Here is a 15,354-nt window from a genome sequence, read left to right on the forward strand (position 1 = left end):
ACTTAGCACAAGGATGGCCCAGGTGTGTAACGGCTGAAATTCATCCTTTCTGGCTCTGCCAAACTGACTTGTTGATGGGAAATGGTATTCTGCATGTAAATAGAATATATGCCTCCAAAGTACAGGAAGCATGTGCTGTCGTAGCTTCATAGGGGTCACCAAGGCATGGGTACTCTCAAAGCCTTGGTTAGACAGTCTGTTTGGTGGCCGAACATTGATAAGGACCTTGAAGACTTAGTACATTCATGCATCGATTGTGAAGTCAAAGCTTCCATTGCTCCATCAAACTAGGCATCATGGTTTTCCATAACGGAGCCTTGGAGCAGAATTCATATCAACTATGCAGGCCTGTTTGATAACCACATTGTTTGGTTAGTAGTCGATGCTGCCACTAAGTGGTTAGAAGTTATTCCGGTGTCCTCGACATCGTCAGCTGCCACAGTCATTGCATTACAATCCATTTTTGCAAGATTCAGACTGCCCAGGACAATCGTCAGGGGTAGCACAACATCGTTCACTAGCCAGCTCTCAGATTTTCTTTGTAGGAACAGGGTCACTCATGTCCGAGCTGTGCTGTATCACCTGCAGTCAAATGGGTTGGCTTAAAGAGTGGTGTGCTCTATGAAGGATGCGTTGAAGAGAATTAAGGGTGGCCCTTTCTAGGAAAGGCTTGATATTCCTGTTTCACTTCAAAGGACACCTTTCTTCTCAAATTGTAAAGCTCCTGGTACGGCAATATTCAACTGTTATGAGAAGCAGGTTGGACCTACTGAAACCAGGTCAACAGCTGAAGACGGATCTTGTTCTCAAACTCAAGTTTGCACCTGAGGATAAGGTATGGTGCAGGAACTACGCAAGCGGCCCAAGGTGGATTACGTTAATGGTCTCCGCTTCAAGGGGTAGGATCATGTCAGAAGTGAGTACTCCTTTGGGTCACGTGGTTCGACACCTGGACCAATTGCATCAACGGCTTTCGGCTTCACCTTCATGTCCAGCTGATGCCAAGGTATCCCAGCAGTCCAAAAAAACCAGAGGGGCCCGAGGAAACGGAGGATACAGAGTCCACCACAAATGAGCCGACAAAAGCAATAACTGGCCAAACTGTTGATTCATCACATCATCTGAGGTTATCACAATGTCTCAGGCTACCACCTGAAAGACTGGGTCTAGTGGTTTGCCTAACTGACAGGATTGGTCTGATTTTGCCCAGCCCGAAAAAAAAACCCAATAAAAACTACATAGTAAAACTGCACTTATTCGCATGACTTTGGTGTATCACACAAAAAGTAGCAATACCAAACACTTTCAGTGATTAGATGATGTTATCTAATTATGATTGATATCCCAACACCAATATTATTAGACGTTCTTGGAAGAACTGAAACCTGTGACAATGTGAGTTAAAAAATATACTGAAAGATATTTAGAGTTAAAAATAAAAATAAATGTAAGTTTCAAAATCCTCCTAAAAATATTGTTATAGAGGGGTTTATCGTAGTAAAGAATATCTTTGCATCGAGAGAGAAGTTCAACATTACAAACTATAAGCTGTTTCAAACAATATTTGAAAAAATACCATTGTAGAGGGATTTACGTTATATTGAGTGTCATTGTAGCGAGGTTTCACTGTATAGGTATCTGTTTTGTAGGCATTGTAAGTAAATTGATCATAAGCTTTTTTGTGACATTGAAAACCGTTATTTTGACACTCTTCCTGAAATGAGTTTTTCCTGTCATACAACCCCTATTTGGCGGCCACCTTTGCAGACAACCACTTTTTTGCAGAACGCAGAGTAGCCGTCTTAGAGGAGTTTTGCTGTAGTTTTTCCTATGTTAAAGTAAAGCTGTCAATCACAATGATCATAGTTTAATAAGCTAGAAATGATAATTAAAAGAGAATAATATAATGTCATTAGCAGTGCATAAGCCACTGTTTAATATTCAATTTTTGAACCACTGTTTAATATTCATTCTCAAAATTATAATTTTCCAATGTTTTTGATTTTACGTATTTTTTGAAGAAAAAAATTCATTGTTTAATAAAATAGAACAAACTTTATATGTCTATACTTTAAAAAAGGTAGTCTATTTGGCCTTTAAAACTCAATTAGCTGGCTTTTGTTGAGTTTCATTTTGTATTTGCAATAATGTTTAGCACTGCTTAGGCTTCCTGCACAAACTTGGAGCATTAAACAAGTGACAGACCACTGTAAAGGGATAAACATGTCTGAAACTCATTGTTTGGGAACTACGGTAACCAAAATAAACATCACAAAAGAATTATTGAACTTTTGTTGCCCAACAGTTTTTTGCGCATTTGTCCAGTCCTAGTGAACCCTTTACTGACCATAACAGCCATTGATGGCTGTACAAGCTAATGGCTGAAGGGGGCTATGTGTGTATAAGAGATTAGTGTGAAAGAGCAGGGAAGGATGATTGACAACTTTTGTCAGAGGCGGGAACAAGAACGATAAGTGTAGATGCCCTGTCGATTGGATTTCAAAAGCTCCACTCGTGCTTCAGAATCAAGTTCACCGTTGTTTGTAACAATATAATATAGGAACTACTACTAAACCACACATGCACCTCATCCATATTCCTCTGCGGAACTTCTAATGAATTGGTACATGTTGGAATGTGCGTGTCCGTGTTGTGACCTTAACATGAAGCTTGTTTCTGTTTAATGCTTTTTATAATGCTGCCATCTGCTACCTATTTTTTGAACTATAAAGTGTCATGAGTGAAGATTTACTGTTGTAGGCCTGTTGCTCTCTGTGGCGAGACTTTTTAATGGGGAGATCGGCTTGTATTCATGCCTCGAAGTTGGGAACAATATAGGAACTGAATGGTAAGAAAGTATGGGGGTTAGGGGAGCAGTAAAAGTTAGGATGATTCCATTTCTGAATGCAAAAATAGGTTATTTTCACGGACCTCCCAGTATCCTTCAAAAATCTGTAAAGGGTTAAAGTATCCTGTCATTCAAGTTGAGCCCTGTTTGGTATATATGCAAAATTTTGAGAAGATTGGTGTAAAATTGTAAATTTGTATAGAGAACATGTTTTTATGTGTAGATTTTATTCACACACATTTGTTATTTTATTCATTTGTCTTCTAGTGTGTTGGTGCTTTCATGCCACCTACCCTTCGAAAGGAAAATGATATGCAGGTGGTATGTCAGAAGCCAAGCAATTCAGCAAATGAAGGATGTTGTAACACAAGGTTGGTAATTGAGATTTTCATACTTTTCTGTTTTTATGATTCAATGCTGAAGTTCTCTTGGATCATTGAAGGAACTTATAAGGAAATCAAATGTTTCTAAGCAAGACTTCATGATCAAAATAGTAGACAATCGCTTCACAAGTCGGTGACATAAAATTTGGTTTTCGTTACTTATGATATAACTCAGGCTGTGTCACCCATCTCTCTATTGCAATTCGCTGATGACGTGAAGTTATTCTCTCCAGCGGATAACATTAGGGGTCTAAGAATTGCATGCGAACAACTTTTCCAGTGGAGTTGTCAGTATAAGCTACCTATTTCATCATCAAAAAGTGGATCAATGCATTTAGGTAGACGCACCGATCCTGAATATTACCAACTAGGTAATGAAACATTACAGCAATTGGATACATGCGTGGATTTAGATATTGCAATGAGCCGCGTTCTGGATTTCACTGATCATTATCATGGCATAGTCTGCAAAGCTAAAAGAATTTCATATATGTTATGTATGGCATGCCATAAGTGTGATGCGCATACGTTGTAATATGATTTCTGTGTGTATGTTTGCTCGACTCTGGAGTTCTGTTTGCAAGTATGGAGCCTTCACAAAATCAAGGACATAAAGCTCCTTGAAAAGCCACAGAGGTCGTTTACTAAACAAATACCAGGCACGAGCGGACTATCTTATTGCCAGAGACTTCAATTTCTGGGTTTACACTCGCTGTAATGACGTAGAATCGCTGCAGATCTGAAGATGTGCTACAAACTAGTCCACCAAATTGTTTATCTACCATCGAGAGAACCTTTCTTTGAGATCATAGACTGGCGAGTTAATCTACATAGGCATTGCTTCCAAATAAGAATACCAATGGCTAGAAGGGATTGCTTTTTCCACGGATATAGATGCCGTGTGGCGAGAATATGGAACAGTCTTCCATCGGAACTTGTATGTGCCTCCTACTCAAGATTTGCTTCCGCTATTGAGGATTTCGACCTGACTCCATATAAGCTTCCCGTTCTGACTATTCTTCTTATTTTTTTTTCTTCCAGTATAAGTGCATTTCATGCCTTCTGGGTTATTGTAAATAAATAAATAAATTAATTAAAAAATATATATATTCTGATTTAATTAAATAAAAAAAATATATCCTTTTGTGATACTTCACAAAAATGATTCAAATTTATTTGATACAATAGTGCTGTAAAAAAAATCACATCCGTTGATGTAGAAAAGTTTGGAGGAATCTAAAATAATGGGATGAAAAAAATTCTCAATCTTGAATCATACTGTGCAAAATTCATGTAGTAGCAGTACATGGGATATTATACAAGTAGGGTTCCCAGCAACCTGGAAAGTCAGGAAAAATGTTAAATATTTGCCAAAAGTTAAGGGGACATTCTTAATATTTGGGAAAAGTTGAGGAAAATCTAAAAAAATAAAAGGGCATGAATTCCCATACCAGAGAGAGTGGCTGGTCTTCACTTCTCTCCCCCCCCCCAGAAGATTATTTATTTCAGATTCATTGGGAGAGAACAAGAAAGCCTTATCAGCAACCTTCATCTGCATTTTCCACTGGATTCCCCTATTGACAGAAAGTTGCGTATACATTAGCGAAATGTCATCAGTTACTGGAAATATACATTTACATACCGGAAACAAATGATAGCCAAAGTCACTGAACCTACTACTATTTAACTGTAAATGCACCTTGTACACATTCCTATACAGAATTTATAATGAATTGGCACATGCCGAAATGAGTGTTCTAAGTGAATGTGTCATTTATGTTGTAGAATTGCACTTGTTTCACGTTCATGCTGCTATCTGGCTTCCATTTTCTGAAGTAAAGATGAAAATTGAAGCATTTCTATCTTATGTCAGTATCGTGTTGTAGGTCTGTCTGCTGTCCGCGGAGGGACTTTTTAAATGGTTGACTAGCTCGCATTTGTGCTTTGAAGCTGAAAACTGCACAAAAACCAACTTCAGCCAACCACCACTGTGCCGTAAATGGGGTTCGAACCTGGATCCTCGGGACAAGAGTCCAGCTTGATGTCCACACAGCGGTGGTCACTGAACTTGCTTTCTTAGTAAATGAATGTAGGGAAGCCCAAAGGCCCCTACACATGCGGTTAAACCTGTACACATAGTGTCTACCATCACGGAAAAGTCATGAGCCCCCGAAAAGTCATGGAATGAGAAAAGGGTCACAGAAGTCATGGAAAAGTCATCAAATTTGGGTGGAGGTAAAAGATTTTTTATGTCTTAAAAAGTTATTTTTCTGAATCACTTTATTTTTCCTGGGCATTCAATATTTTTTTCTTTCTCCAGGCTTTTTTTTTTGCTGGGGCGTGGGATGGGTAAACAAAAAAGAATCAGGAGAAAGACATAATCTGCTAATGTGTATATTAGGGCAGATATTATGGGTAGGGGGAAAAGCTATTTAGCTGGATGAACAAAAAGAACTTTTCTTTGCTTGTTGGGATTTTTTCAACGTCTGTAATATTCCCCTGAAGCAGTGTTCTCGAAATAAGACTACAGCCCTCTTGGGAACAATATTTGTTTCATATAATAAAAAAACATGACCCCCACATCTTGGAGCAGGGCCCCTAGGCTGGGATCTTTTGGCGGGTCTGCGAATCCAGAGTTTTCAGGGAGGGGGCAGGGCTCTATAGTGAATTTATAATAACAATGATGGTAATTGTCCCGAGCCTCAAGGCTATAGCCCTGTCAGCGTCATGGCACCATTTTGGGGGCCATGAGATAGAACACCAATTTTTTTTTCCCTGAAGGAAGAAAGTTGTGTTTTTGCAATCATATTTTTTTTATCGCACTGATCCTTACCGACTAGCTATAGTGAATGACAAAATCGTACAGTGTTGGTGTCGGAATGAGAGAGTTCGAGATGACAAATCCTGGACTAGAATAGGGTTCATGATCAAATTGGCAAATCATTCATCATTAATTGTTTTGTGATGTAAAGTGTGCATCATGACAGGTCTGTAACTAGGATTTTTGGCACCTTCACAATTCAAAAATTCATTAATTTTATAACAGTATTCTTTCTTCCCATCCATCTAAAATAGCTGCCTCCCCTAAATTTTGCCTCCTGGGGCAGTTGTCCCCTCCCCGCACCTCTAGTTCCGACCCTGCATCGCAGTGAGCTTAATGTATTGATTTGTGTGCCTATTTGTGCTTTGAAGTTATTCTTTAAAATGAGAAAATCTGTCAAACTATTGTAGGAAGCTGCCGATGAACCATGAATTAGGCAAGGGAATTGTGGTTGACAAAAGTTTGAGAACCATTGGAATACAGTGACAAGATTGCAATTCGGGCAGATGCCAGAGCGTGATGATAGAGCAAATAACAAGTGTATAATATTAGACTTCCAAATATGTGAATAGGAATATGTGAAATCTATTACCTGCCCTCCCACATCCTGTAGCAGGGCCCTTAAGTTGAGATTCTCGGAACGCACAGGTCAGTTTTTTCATGGGCCCCATGTATAGTGAATTTATAGTGTGAAAAAATGGTAATTATTATCTCAGAGCTTCTAAGCTGGACCCCTGTCAGCCCCTACTGTGCTCTGCGCGAGTGTATGGGTCATTGACTGTCGGAATTGGAAAATCGGCCTGCAGTATGTGCTTGCTCTCACACGATGGTTTCGCCTCCTATGAGTAACATTTTCTCTAATTTTTTATTTTATGTTCGCCGATATGTTTTGTCTATGCTTGGTAATGCAATGAGTAAAGAAATGAACTTATTTGTGCACATTCTATTTAGACTGTGTTTTCTTCTGGTATTCGCTATCTGGCTATGCGCTTCAGTTCTGACTGCAAACTGCCAATCTCAGCAGTCGGTGCCGATCCTTGAACGGATGGGACAAACTGCTTGTCCCCCACACCTCTCACTGTTCAATAATGTTCTAGGCACATTTGCTGTTTTGAGTGCACTATTGCTAAGCGTAACAGCATTTTGATACACAATGCAGTCATTGTACACTCTGCTTAAACGGTCAATAGTAGTTCCACAGGACGCGCTTTCAATGTGTGCGAATGCCCCCAGAGCTTGTCTCAAAGTTTCGCTGTAGGTGCCAAAGGAACTCTGATGCGATGAAGATTTCACTTTTTATCTATGAACCTGATCAGGGTATTGATGGGATTACTAGCAAATTCACAGATGATGTGAAGTTAATGGGGGTAATCGGGAATCAAAGAGATAGGGAGTTGCTCCAGACCAACTTAAACAGAATTACAGCATGGGCAAATGAATAGAGCATGACATTTAGTGTTGACAAGTGCATGGTCGCTCATTTTGGTTCGAACAACCCACGGTTCTCTTACAAGTTGAATGGTATCACTATCCTGGATGCAACTAAGGTCACTGATTTGGGAATTCTTATTGATGAGCGGTGAAGGTTTTCTGAACATTGTTCAGCAATGGTCAAAAAATCGAATAGAATGCTTGGTCTCATTTTCAAAAAGGTCTCTTCGCGTTCTCCTAAAGTCATTCTTCCGCTTTTCTGAGGCTTATTTTGTCCTGGACTGGAGTATGCTGTAAGGTTTTGGAGACCAAACCTACAGAGGGACATAGACTTGGTTGAAGGGGTGCAGAGTAGAGCTACACATGTCCTTATTGGCAAATGGGGCTTGAGTTATGAAGAGAGACTTCATTTTTTGAATATGTTTACATTGGATGAACACAGGTGTGGAGGAGATATGATCGAAGTGTTCAAAATTTTCAGCGGGATAGATAGGATGGACCATGAATAATTAGTGCACTGCTTTTACAAGGGGACACCAGTATCGATTGGTAAGGGACAATGCGAGGTTATGGTGTCGCAGGGAATTTTTCTCTAATAGGGTTGTTAATAAATAGAATAGCTTACCCCTGGAGGTAGTAAATTGCAACACAATTGACACGATTAAAAAGAAATACGATAAATATGTTGGGGTAAATCGAGAAGCTATCCATACTTAGAATAAGACAACCATAAGTATTTTTTATGGGCATTTTATCATGTGTATATATTGTTTATAATTTTTGTGATTGTGTTTTTAATTGGGTTGCTGTATTTTTTTGAAATATTTATCCATATTTATTATGGGCATCTTTTTCTCAGCTATCTCGGGCATTTTGCCTGTGGTGGCATTGTATTTGTATGTCTCAGAATCCTCAACAACTTGAAAAAAACCACTGCTATAAATCTTTATATATAAATTGATATGTTCATTGCCTATGTTTTCTGTACAAATCTACAATTTTAGACTGATCATTGTCAAATTTTGTATACATATCAAACGGGGCCCAACCTGAACGATAGACTACTTTTAAAGTACATCAGAGCTGGGCAATGGAAATTTGGCCCATTCCAGGAATGGGCCAAAAACTGTCGGGCAACAGTAGTTTCTGAGCCTCAATAATGACTTTCAGAATGTTTACTTTGGTTGCCGTGGTTCCCTAACAATGTGTTTTAAATATGTTTGTCTTTGCAATGGTTTGTCACTTCTTTAAACTGCCAGTATTATGTATAGTGGTTTATTAATTTAAATGGTTTCTCTTTTTTTCAACCCTCTCAGTACTTGAAGGAAACTCGGGCGATGCTGCATATTGTAGCTAGTTAATAAGAAAAGCCAACAAAAATGAGACTGGAAATACATTCTGATTAAATCAAATGGAAGAAAAAGGAATTCTGCAACAATTATACTTTACAATTTAATAGTTCACCCCTTGAAGGATGGAGTCGTGTACTTATCTTGGTCAAGCTATTCAAATGAATAATGATGCAACATAGGATAGTTGCATTCCCGGATTTAATTATTTTATGTATCCCCCCCCATATTGCACTACAGATGTCAAGAATGAATTAACACTTTTTTTTTTTCTTAAAAAAACATTTATTTGAACATTCCGCGATCAGATCGCATGCAACTAATATTTCTCCCTAACTCTGTTATCATTATTAGATCTTTAACAACAGATTTTTTAGAAAAAGTTTCGATCTCATCAGTTACGTTCCTTCAAACCGCCATCACAAGAGTCATACAATTCAATTAAAAGGTTTGTCCCGATCATCACTCGATGTCACCGTAGCATCAAGGGAGTGGGCAACCAACGTCATCTCTGACGAACTTCTGTGTCAGCAGAGTTGATCTAAACTAATTCGATCAGTAATGTAGCAGCCACGTGAAGAAATCTGACAACCACCATTAGCACATGATGTCGGTAGAGGCAATCAGCAACCAGGCGGAGCCATGCCTAAGTCTACTATTCAATCAACGGTTCATGATGATGCAAGAGACTGTACGGCGCACGCCTTGCTGGGCAAAACGCCTTAGTGAGAAGAGCAGTTCAATACATTTGTAACTTGGTATATTTGTGCCCGTTTCCAGCATACCACTGCTATTTAAAGGGGCCATTCCCATCATCCTTTGTTTCACCATTGAGTCAGGATGTGTGATCTTCTGCTGTGGAAAACTAACACGTAATGACAGACAAGTGCTGTTTGCATAACTATTCAGAATAAAAATACAATTGACAAGAAGTCTGGCAATACTGATACTGAAATGTAAACAATGCCGGGCGGACCGGTTCTCTGAGGTGAATTAAGGGTCAGACAATAAATAAAGATTTCAAAATGACTAGATCTAGGACTATTCCGTGGGGGGGCCCAGGGTAATGTTACAATGACATCACACTTGAAGTTAGATGAAGAAAAGAGGCAGCATGGATTGCATTTAATAAAGTTAAAAGCCCTCTGATAGCTTCAAAAATTAAAATGAAGTCACAGACATAGTCAGCAGCTGGTATCATGGATGTGGTCAACGAAAACAAGGTAGAACTCCAAGATGGGAAGATTCAATTGTTGGGATGATGGTGGGACCTGGAAGAGAGAGGCTCAAAAGACCGAGTTTTGGAAGCTTTGTAACCTGTATCAATGGCAAGAATGAAAGCATGGGTCCATCTAGGTAATCACATTCTCACTTTGAATATTGAATGAAATCAGTGTGTGTATTTTAAATGGGAATGTTTATATTGGAAAGCAATATATTTGAGTGACGTTTTGAAAAAACTTGTGTACCAAAAACCTGCCAACCCTGGTATCTTGTTCTAACTACATTTGGGACAAAAATATTACATTTGATTACTTGTTTTTATGTCCATATATAGTTTTTGCCTTCCTGTAAATACAATGTTTTTCATTTTTTTTGTCATTCCATTCTGGGAGTTGTATATGCTTGAAAATTTTACCTATTCATTTTTATTTTTTATTACTTAAAAAAAAGGAACGAGAGTTCATCCAGCAAAATCAAATGCTCAGTATGTATGGACAGTGATGATGACGTGAGTCAAATTATACATATTTTATTTGCATTGCATATAATGATTTGCATATAAATGATTTCAGTTCATAGTCCATTCATGGTTAAGTTTGCATTAAAGCAAAAGGTAGATAGTATCCTAGCGGCACAAAACATAGTTCCCCATATCAACTACCATAGTTCCCCAATTAGCAACTACATCCACATGTTGAATTTATATTCTGGAAAGTTTCCTTGTAAAAAATTGCCGTTAATCTGCATTTCGTTAAAATGATTTTTTTTTCAATTTTGTTATTTGTTGAAATAAAATATTAAGAAACCATGATACAATTTATTACTTAATTTTTACATTGACTCGTAGATTCAGAAAAAATTTAATAATCCAGTATGCATTTTTTTTTTGGAATCAGCTGCAATGAATTTTGATATTCACTCATTGATTGCAAAAAATGTTCCTGTTTTCAGTTGACATAAACAGCCTGTTAGCAACCCCTAGAAGAAACATCAGCATCACCAATAAAAACACACCAGCAAATGAACATCAGAGAGGCCCATCAAGAAGTTCAGGTTTTTTTTTTTGCAGCGATGTTTTGTTGTGAAGTTCTTGGATGCAGTACATACAGCATCTAGTGAAAACAGTTGAAAGAAATAGACATCTTTCCTAAGAAGCCGTTTTCAGCACACTGGAATTAACCATAGTTAGCAGAGTGATAAATATGGTTGCTGGCCTATGGCAGAAAACAACTAATGCGATGAAGAAATAATGTGGCCAATGTGGCCCAATGACCAACAGTTCTAGCCTTTGACCAAATCATGCTAAAACCAATAGAGCAGATATGGATATTCCCCATTTGGGATGGCTAAATAAGTTTCAGTGGAGGGAAGGGAAATATTGTGAGAAAATATTACACTGTGCTTTCTAGAAATTTTCAGTGTTACTTACTGTGATCGGCTGAAGTTGGTTTTCTGTGGTTCCCAACTTCGAGGCGCAAATATAAGCCAATCTCCCTGTTAAAGTCTCGAGAGCAACAGACCTACAACGTTATAATTATTCATTCATTACACTTCACACTCTATGAGTCAAGGAAAAACTCAAGTTTTAAAAAATTGATTGCAGATGGCAGCACTATACATAACAAGCATTACACATAAACAAACTTCACAAAAGATTCACTATACATACACACACATTCCAACATGTACCAATTTGTTACCAATTAATTTTTTTACCTGGCACTACACATAAATAGTTTTTCTCAGTGGTATTGGCAAGAATCTGCCATACCTCACCGTAGCTGCGCATCAATACACTAGGTAAGAGGCTTTCTTTGCCATAGAAACAAGGGATGTTCCCTCGTAGCTTTCCCTTTATTTCAAACTTAACCATGAACAGACTAGATATTATTCTGTAACAGGATTTTTTTAGACATGTAGACTTTGATGTCTGGGGTCTTTCTGACAACTTTGTTCCCCCCCCCCCCTGGGCAGTTGAACCACATCTGAAATTGAAAACAGAATTGGATGTTTCATCTATGGTTGTGCTGTGATTTTATTCAGATGTAAAGTAAACTTAATAAATTTGAGAGTTTTATGGAAACAAATTTCATTCAAAAGCTTTCTTAGTTGGAGTTGGATTAAGTTGAATATTTTTTGACTTTCTAGATTTTTATTTATAAGGATGGATCAAATGAAAACAAAACGATGGTTATTATTTGGTTTATTTTTTGTATTTGTGTGGCAGCATTTTTGTGTAGAGGTGGAGCAAAGGTAAGGAAGGGAACCCCAGTGGGGAGAAATCTGCATCTGCGAAATGTTTGTGAGTAAAGAAGAGCAATGCTGTTATTCTTTTTTTAGTGTCAGAAGGAATTGGAGTTAGGGAAGTGCATCAGTGAACATAGGTAGTATACGGGAAAACATGCACTGTCATTGACTGTGGTACAGGATTGGCACAAGCCTTTCCACTGTACATTCACTTTCCTGTGATGGAGTTTCTCTGTAATGGTGGTGTGAATGGGACCAAAAAAACTCACTCTCACATTCTTGCTGATGACTTGGGCTCAGATTTTTATGACCTAAAATTTTCGAAAATATGCAAGCATTTATGACCTAAAAGACATGAAAATATGATCGTCTACAATCTTGTTGATTGCTTCTCAAGCTGTATTGCAATGTTGCTGCACATTAAATCGGTTTTGTGCTGGAACTTTTAACATATTTAACAAAATGCAATAGTGGTGCCATTGGTCTTTATTTTATACAGAGTGTGACTCTAGTCTGTTATTGGGCAATTTACTGCCGTTATATCCGATTTCAGATGCGAGTTGAGCCCAAAAAGTGTGTATGTACCTGATACCTGACCATCTGCATGCATATCTAGTGTTGTGCATGAAGTTAGTGCTGCCATCTGTGTTTCAAATTTTGAATGCTATGCTTGAATATAGATAGGTACAGTTGTGGGCAGATTTGCAAACTTTGAGGGGCAATTTTAGGGGGAAAAAATTTGAAAAGATTTTTTATTTTATTTCACAACATATTGCAAAAAACCTTGTTAGAGAGCTTTAGACTTTTACAGTGGCAGGGAGCCAAGTTGCTCCTCCTGACAAAAACCCTGTGTTTAAGCATGATGAAAATGCATTAAATGCAAAGACTTCAAGTGTCTGAATGAATAAAATTTTTTGCAAGTGCATGGCCTGCCATTCAGAAACATAGCAAAAGAATTCTCCAAAAACAAAAAGTGGCTACTGGGAATGCAAAAGTTTTTTTCTGTAGAAAAAAGAATTCATTATAAGTGAATGCTACATCTCTGAAGAAAATGTCTACAGATTAAAATTTTTGGTTAGAAAGAAAAATGACAAAAACATGTGACCGATTGCTTGAAAATGCCTGAAATTTGACCGATCACTAAAAAATGTTTAAAATATGACCAATAGCTCTAACATGCCCAAAATATTTTTCATAAAAAAAAATGTCATAAATATCAGAGCTCTACTGATGACCTATATGTTGCATTGAGCTGATTATCTGGTCAACTTTTTTTTCCAAAGTATCTGTGGTGATGAGGTGACCATGACCAGGTTGTGTATGATTCACAAATTCCCATCCCTCTCCGAAATGCTTGTGCCAGTCCTGTATACGAGTCAATGACAGTGCATGTTCTCTTCGTACAATGTCACCAATGCACTTTGCAAACTCAAACTTCTCCTTCTTCAAAACTCAAAATATCGCTGTTGCTCTCATTTACTTGCAAACATTCTGCAGATGCAGGTAGAAAAACAATCGATTGCCTGCTAAAATATATTGTTGGCTGACCGCCATCACATATCGCATGCTACTGATCAACTACCTAGAGCAAGTCCATTCCCCAGTAGGGCTTGCCTTCTTCACCTTTGCTCTACTTGCAACAAAAATGTCACCGTACTCACTCAGAAAGAAGCCAAATTATAACCACTGTTTCGTTTTGCATTTGATCCACCCTTATATGTTCTTTTTTTTGTGACTTTCGCTTATCCAAATAACCAAAATAAATGCTGACTAAAAGCTTGGTATCGGTGCTTGAAATTTTTATTTTAAGATGGAGTTTCGGGACAAAATGAAATTATCAAAATTTTTTCACTGTTTTCTGTTGACATGGAAAGAGTCACCAGGTTCCAGAAAAACTGAAATAAGTTTTTTAAGTATTTTCTTAGAGAAAAAGAAATGCTTGACTCCCAAGACTAGCACCTGGTGTGCGTACCCCAGTAGCACAACGATATCGTACCGACGTTGGAAAGTCGAAAGAATATCGAACGTCAGAAAGAGGTTGGAAACTTTTATATGCCGATATCAAATGATATACTAAAAATGTATTCACTCAAGAAACTCAAATATTTTCTTTTTTTTCTCTAAAATAGTTTCTCTCATTTTTACACATTTCATTTCGAAGGAGAATATCTTGTATGATAATTGTTCCCTTTTGAAATAATCCAAATTTCTCTGTGTCAACAAATGTATGTCATTTTTACGTCGAGCGATGTTGGTAACGACGTCAAACAGTATTGAAATTTCTATGTCGTTCTGTATCGGTGTGCTACTAGGGTATTTATGTATTTGTCAAGCCCTGGTTATTTTTCTTCTTTCCATTTTATCTGTCATTGTGATTCTTTACTATGTATAATGAATGATGGTATACATGTACATAATACTCAAATGTTTTTCATCTTCCTATATGTAGATAAAATCTTCTGGCAAGCATCTTTGTTCTACCATATGTGGCCATATATTTTGTAATGAATGTATTACAGCAGCTTTGAAAATAAATCACCTTTGCCCACAGTGCCGGAGAAAACTGTCTGTCAAACAGTATCATCCACTATACATATGAAAATATAATGTGCACATTGAAACTGTATATTAGTGTAACTGCGCATTCTGGGGTTTTTAAAGTGACATATTGCTACATTTCTATTTTCGGTATTCTTAATTAAAGAAAATTATTTCTTGTATACATTTTGGGGTTCGAATTTCATTTATTGTGAAAATTATTTGCATGGTAATTTGAGCACCTGATGAAGAAATCTGTCACTGGACTTGACAGGAATTTCTAAGATCTTATCCAGCTCGATTTTGTGGTAGAGTCTGGAACAATATAAATACCATTAATTGTAGTAAATGTACAGCAGGAAAAACTCTTTTTGCTTTTCTGTTTTTTTTGTTCCTAAAATGTGCTGATTGAAATTATGAATAGTATACATATTTAAATTTGATTGCTGATAAGTTATTTATTTTTTGAAGATTATATGCATATCTAAGTCAGTCTTAATACTAGAAAGACTC

The 15,354-nt window shown here is 37.5% G+C and overlaps 1 protein-coding gene across 5 annotated transcripts in view; it reads left to right on the top strand.

Moving 5' to 3' along the window:
- The window catches only part of LOC149084318 (E3 ubiquitin-protein ligase RNF4-like), a 70,747-nt gene extending 55,724 nt beyond the window's left edge, over window positions 1-15,023 (top strand). For 4 of the 5 annotated variants that reach the window (XM_089234688.1, XM_089234687.1, XM_089234689.1 and 1 more), the window contains exons 4-6: window positions 3,116-3,219; window positions 10,507-10,564; window positions 14,753-15,023. In XM_089234688.1, coding sequence (XP_089090814.1) covers window positions 3,116-3,219; window positions 10,507-10,564; window positions 14,753-14,902 — 312 coding nt within the window. In that variant the 3' untranslated portion in view covers window positions 14,903-15,023. The remainder of the gene's footprint in view (window positions 1-3,115; window positions 3,220-10,506; window positions 10,565-14,752) is intronic. The other variant, XM_089234690.1, reaches the window with a different exon arrangement.
- Window positions 15,024-15,354: the final 331 nt, after the last annotated feature.

The sequence above is a fragment of the Pholcus phalangioides genome, unplaced genomic scaffold, assembly GCF_987345545.1.
Source record: "Pholcus phalangioides strain wild (caught in Gottingen) unplaced genomic scaffold, Ppha-v1.0 ptg000008l_1, whole genome shotgun sequence".
NCBI classification, from domain to species: Eukaryota; Metazoa; Arthropoda; class Arachnida; order Araneae; family Pholcidae; genus Pholcus; species Pholcus phalangioides.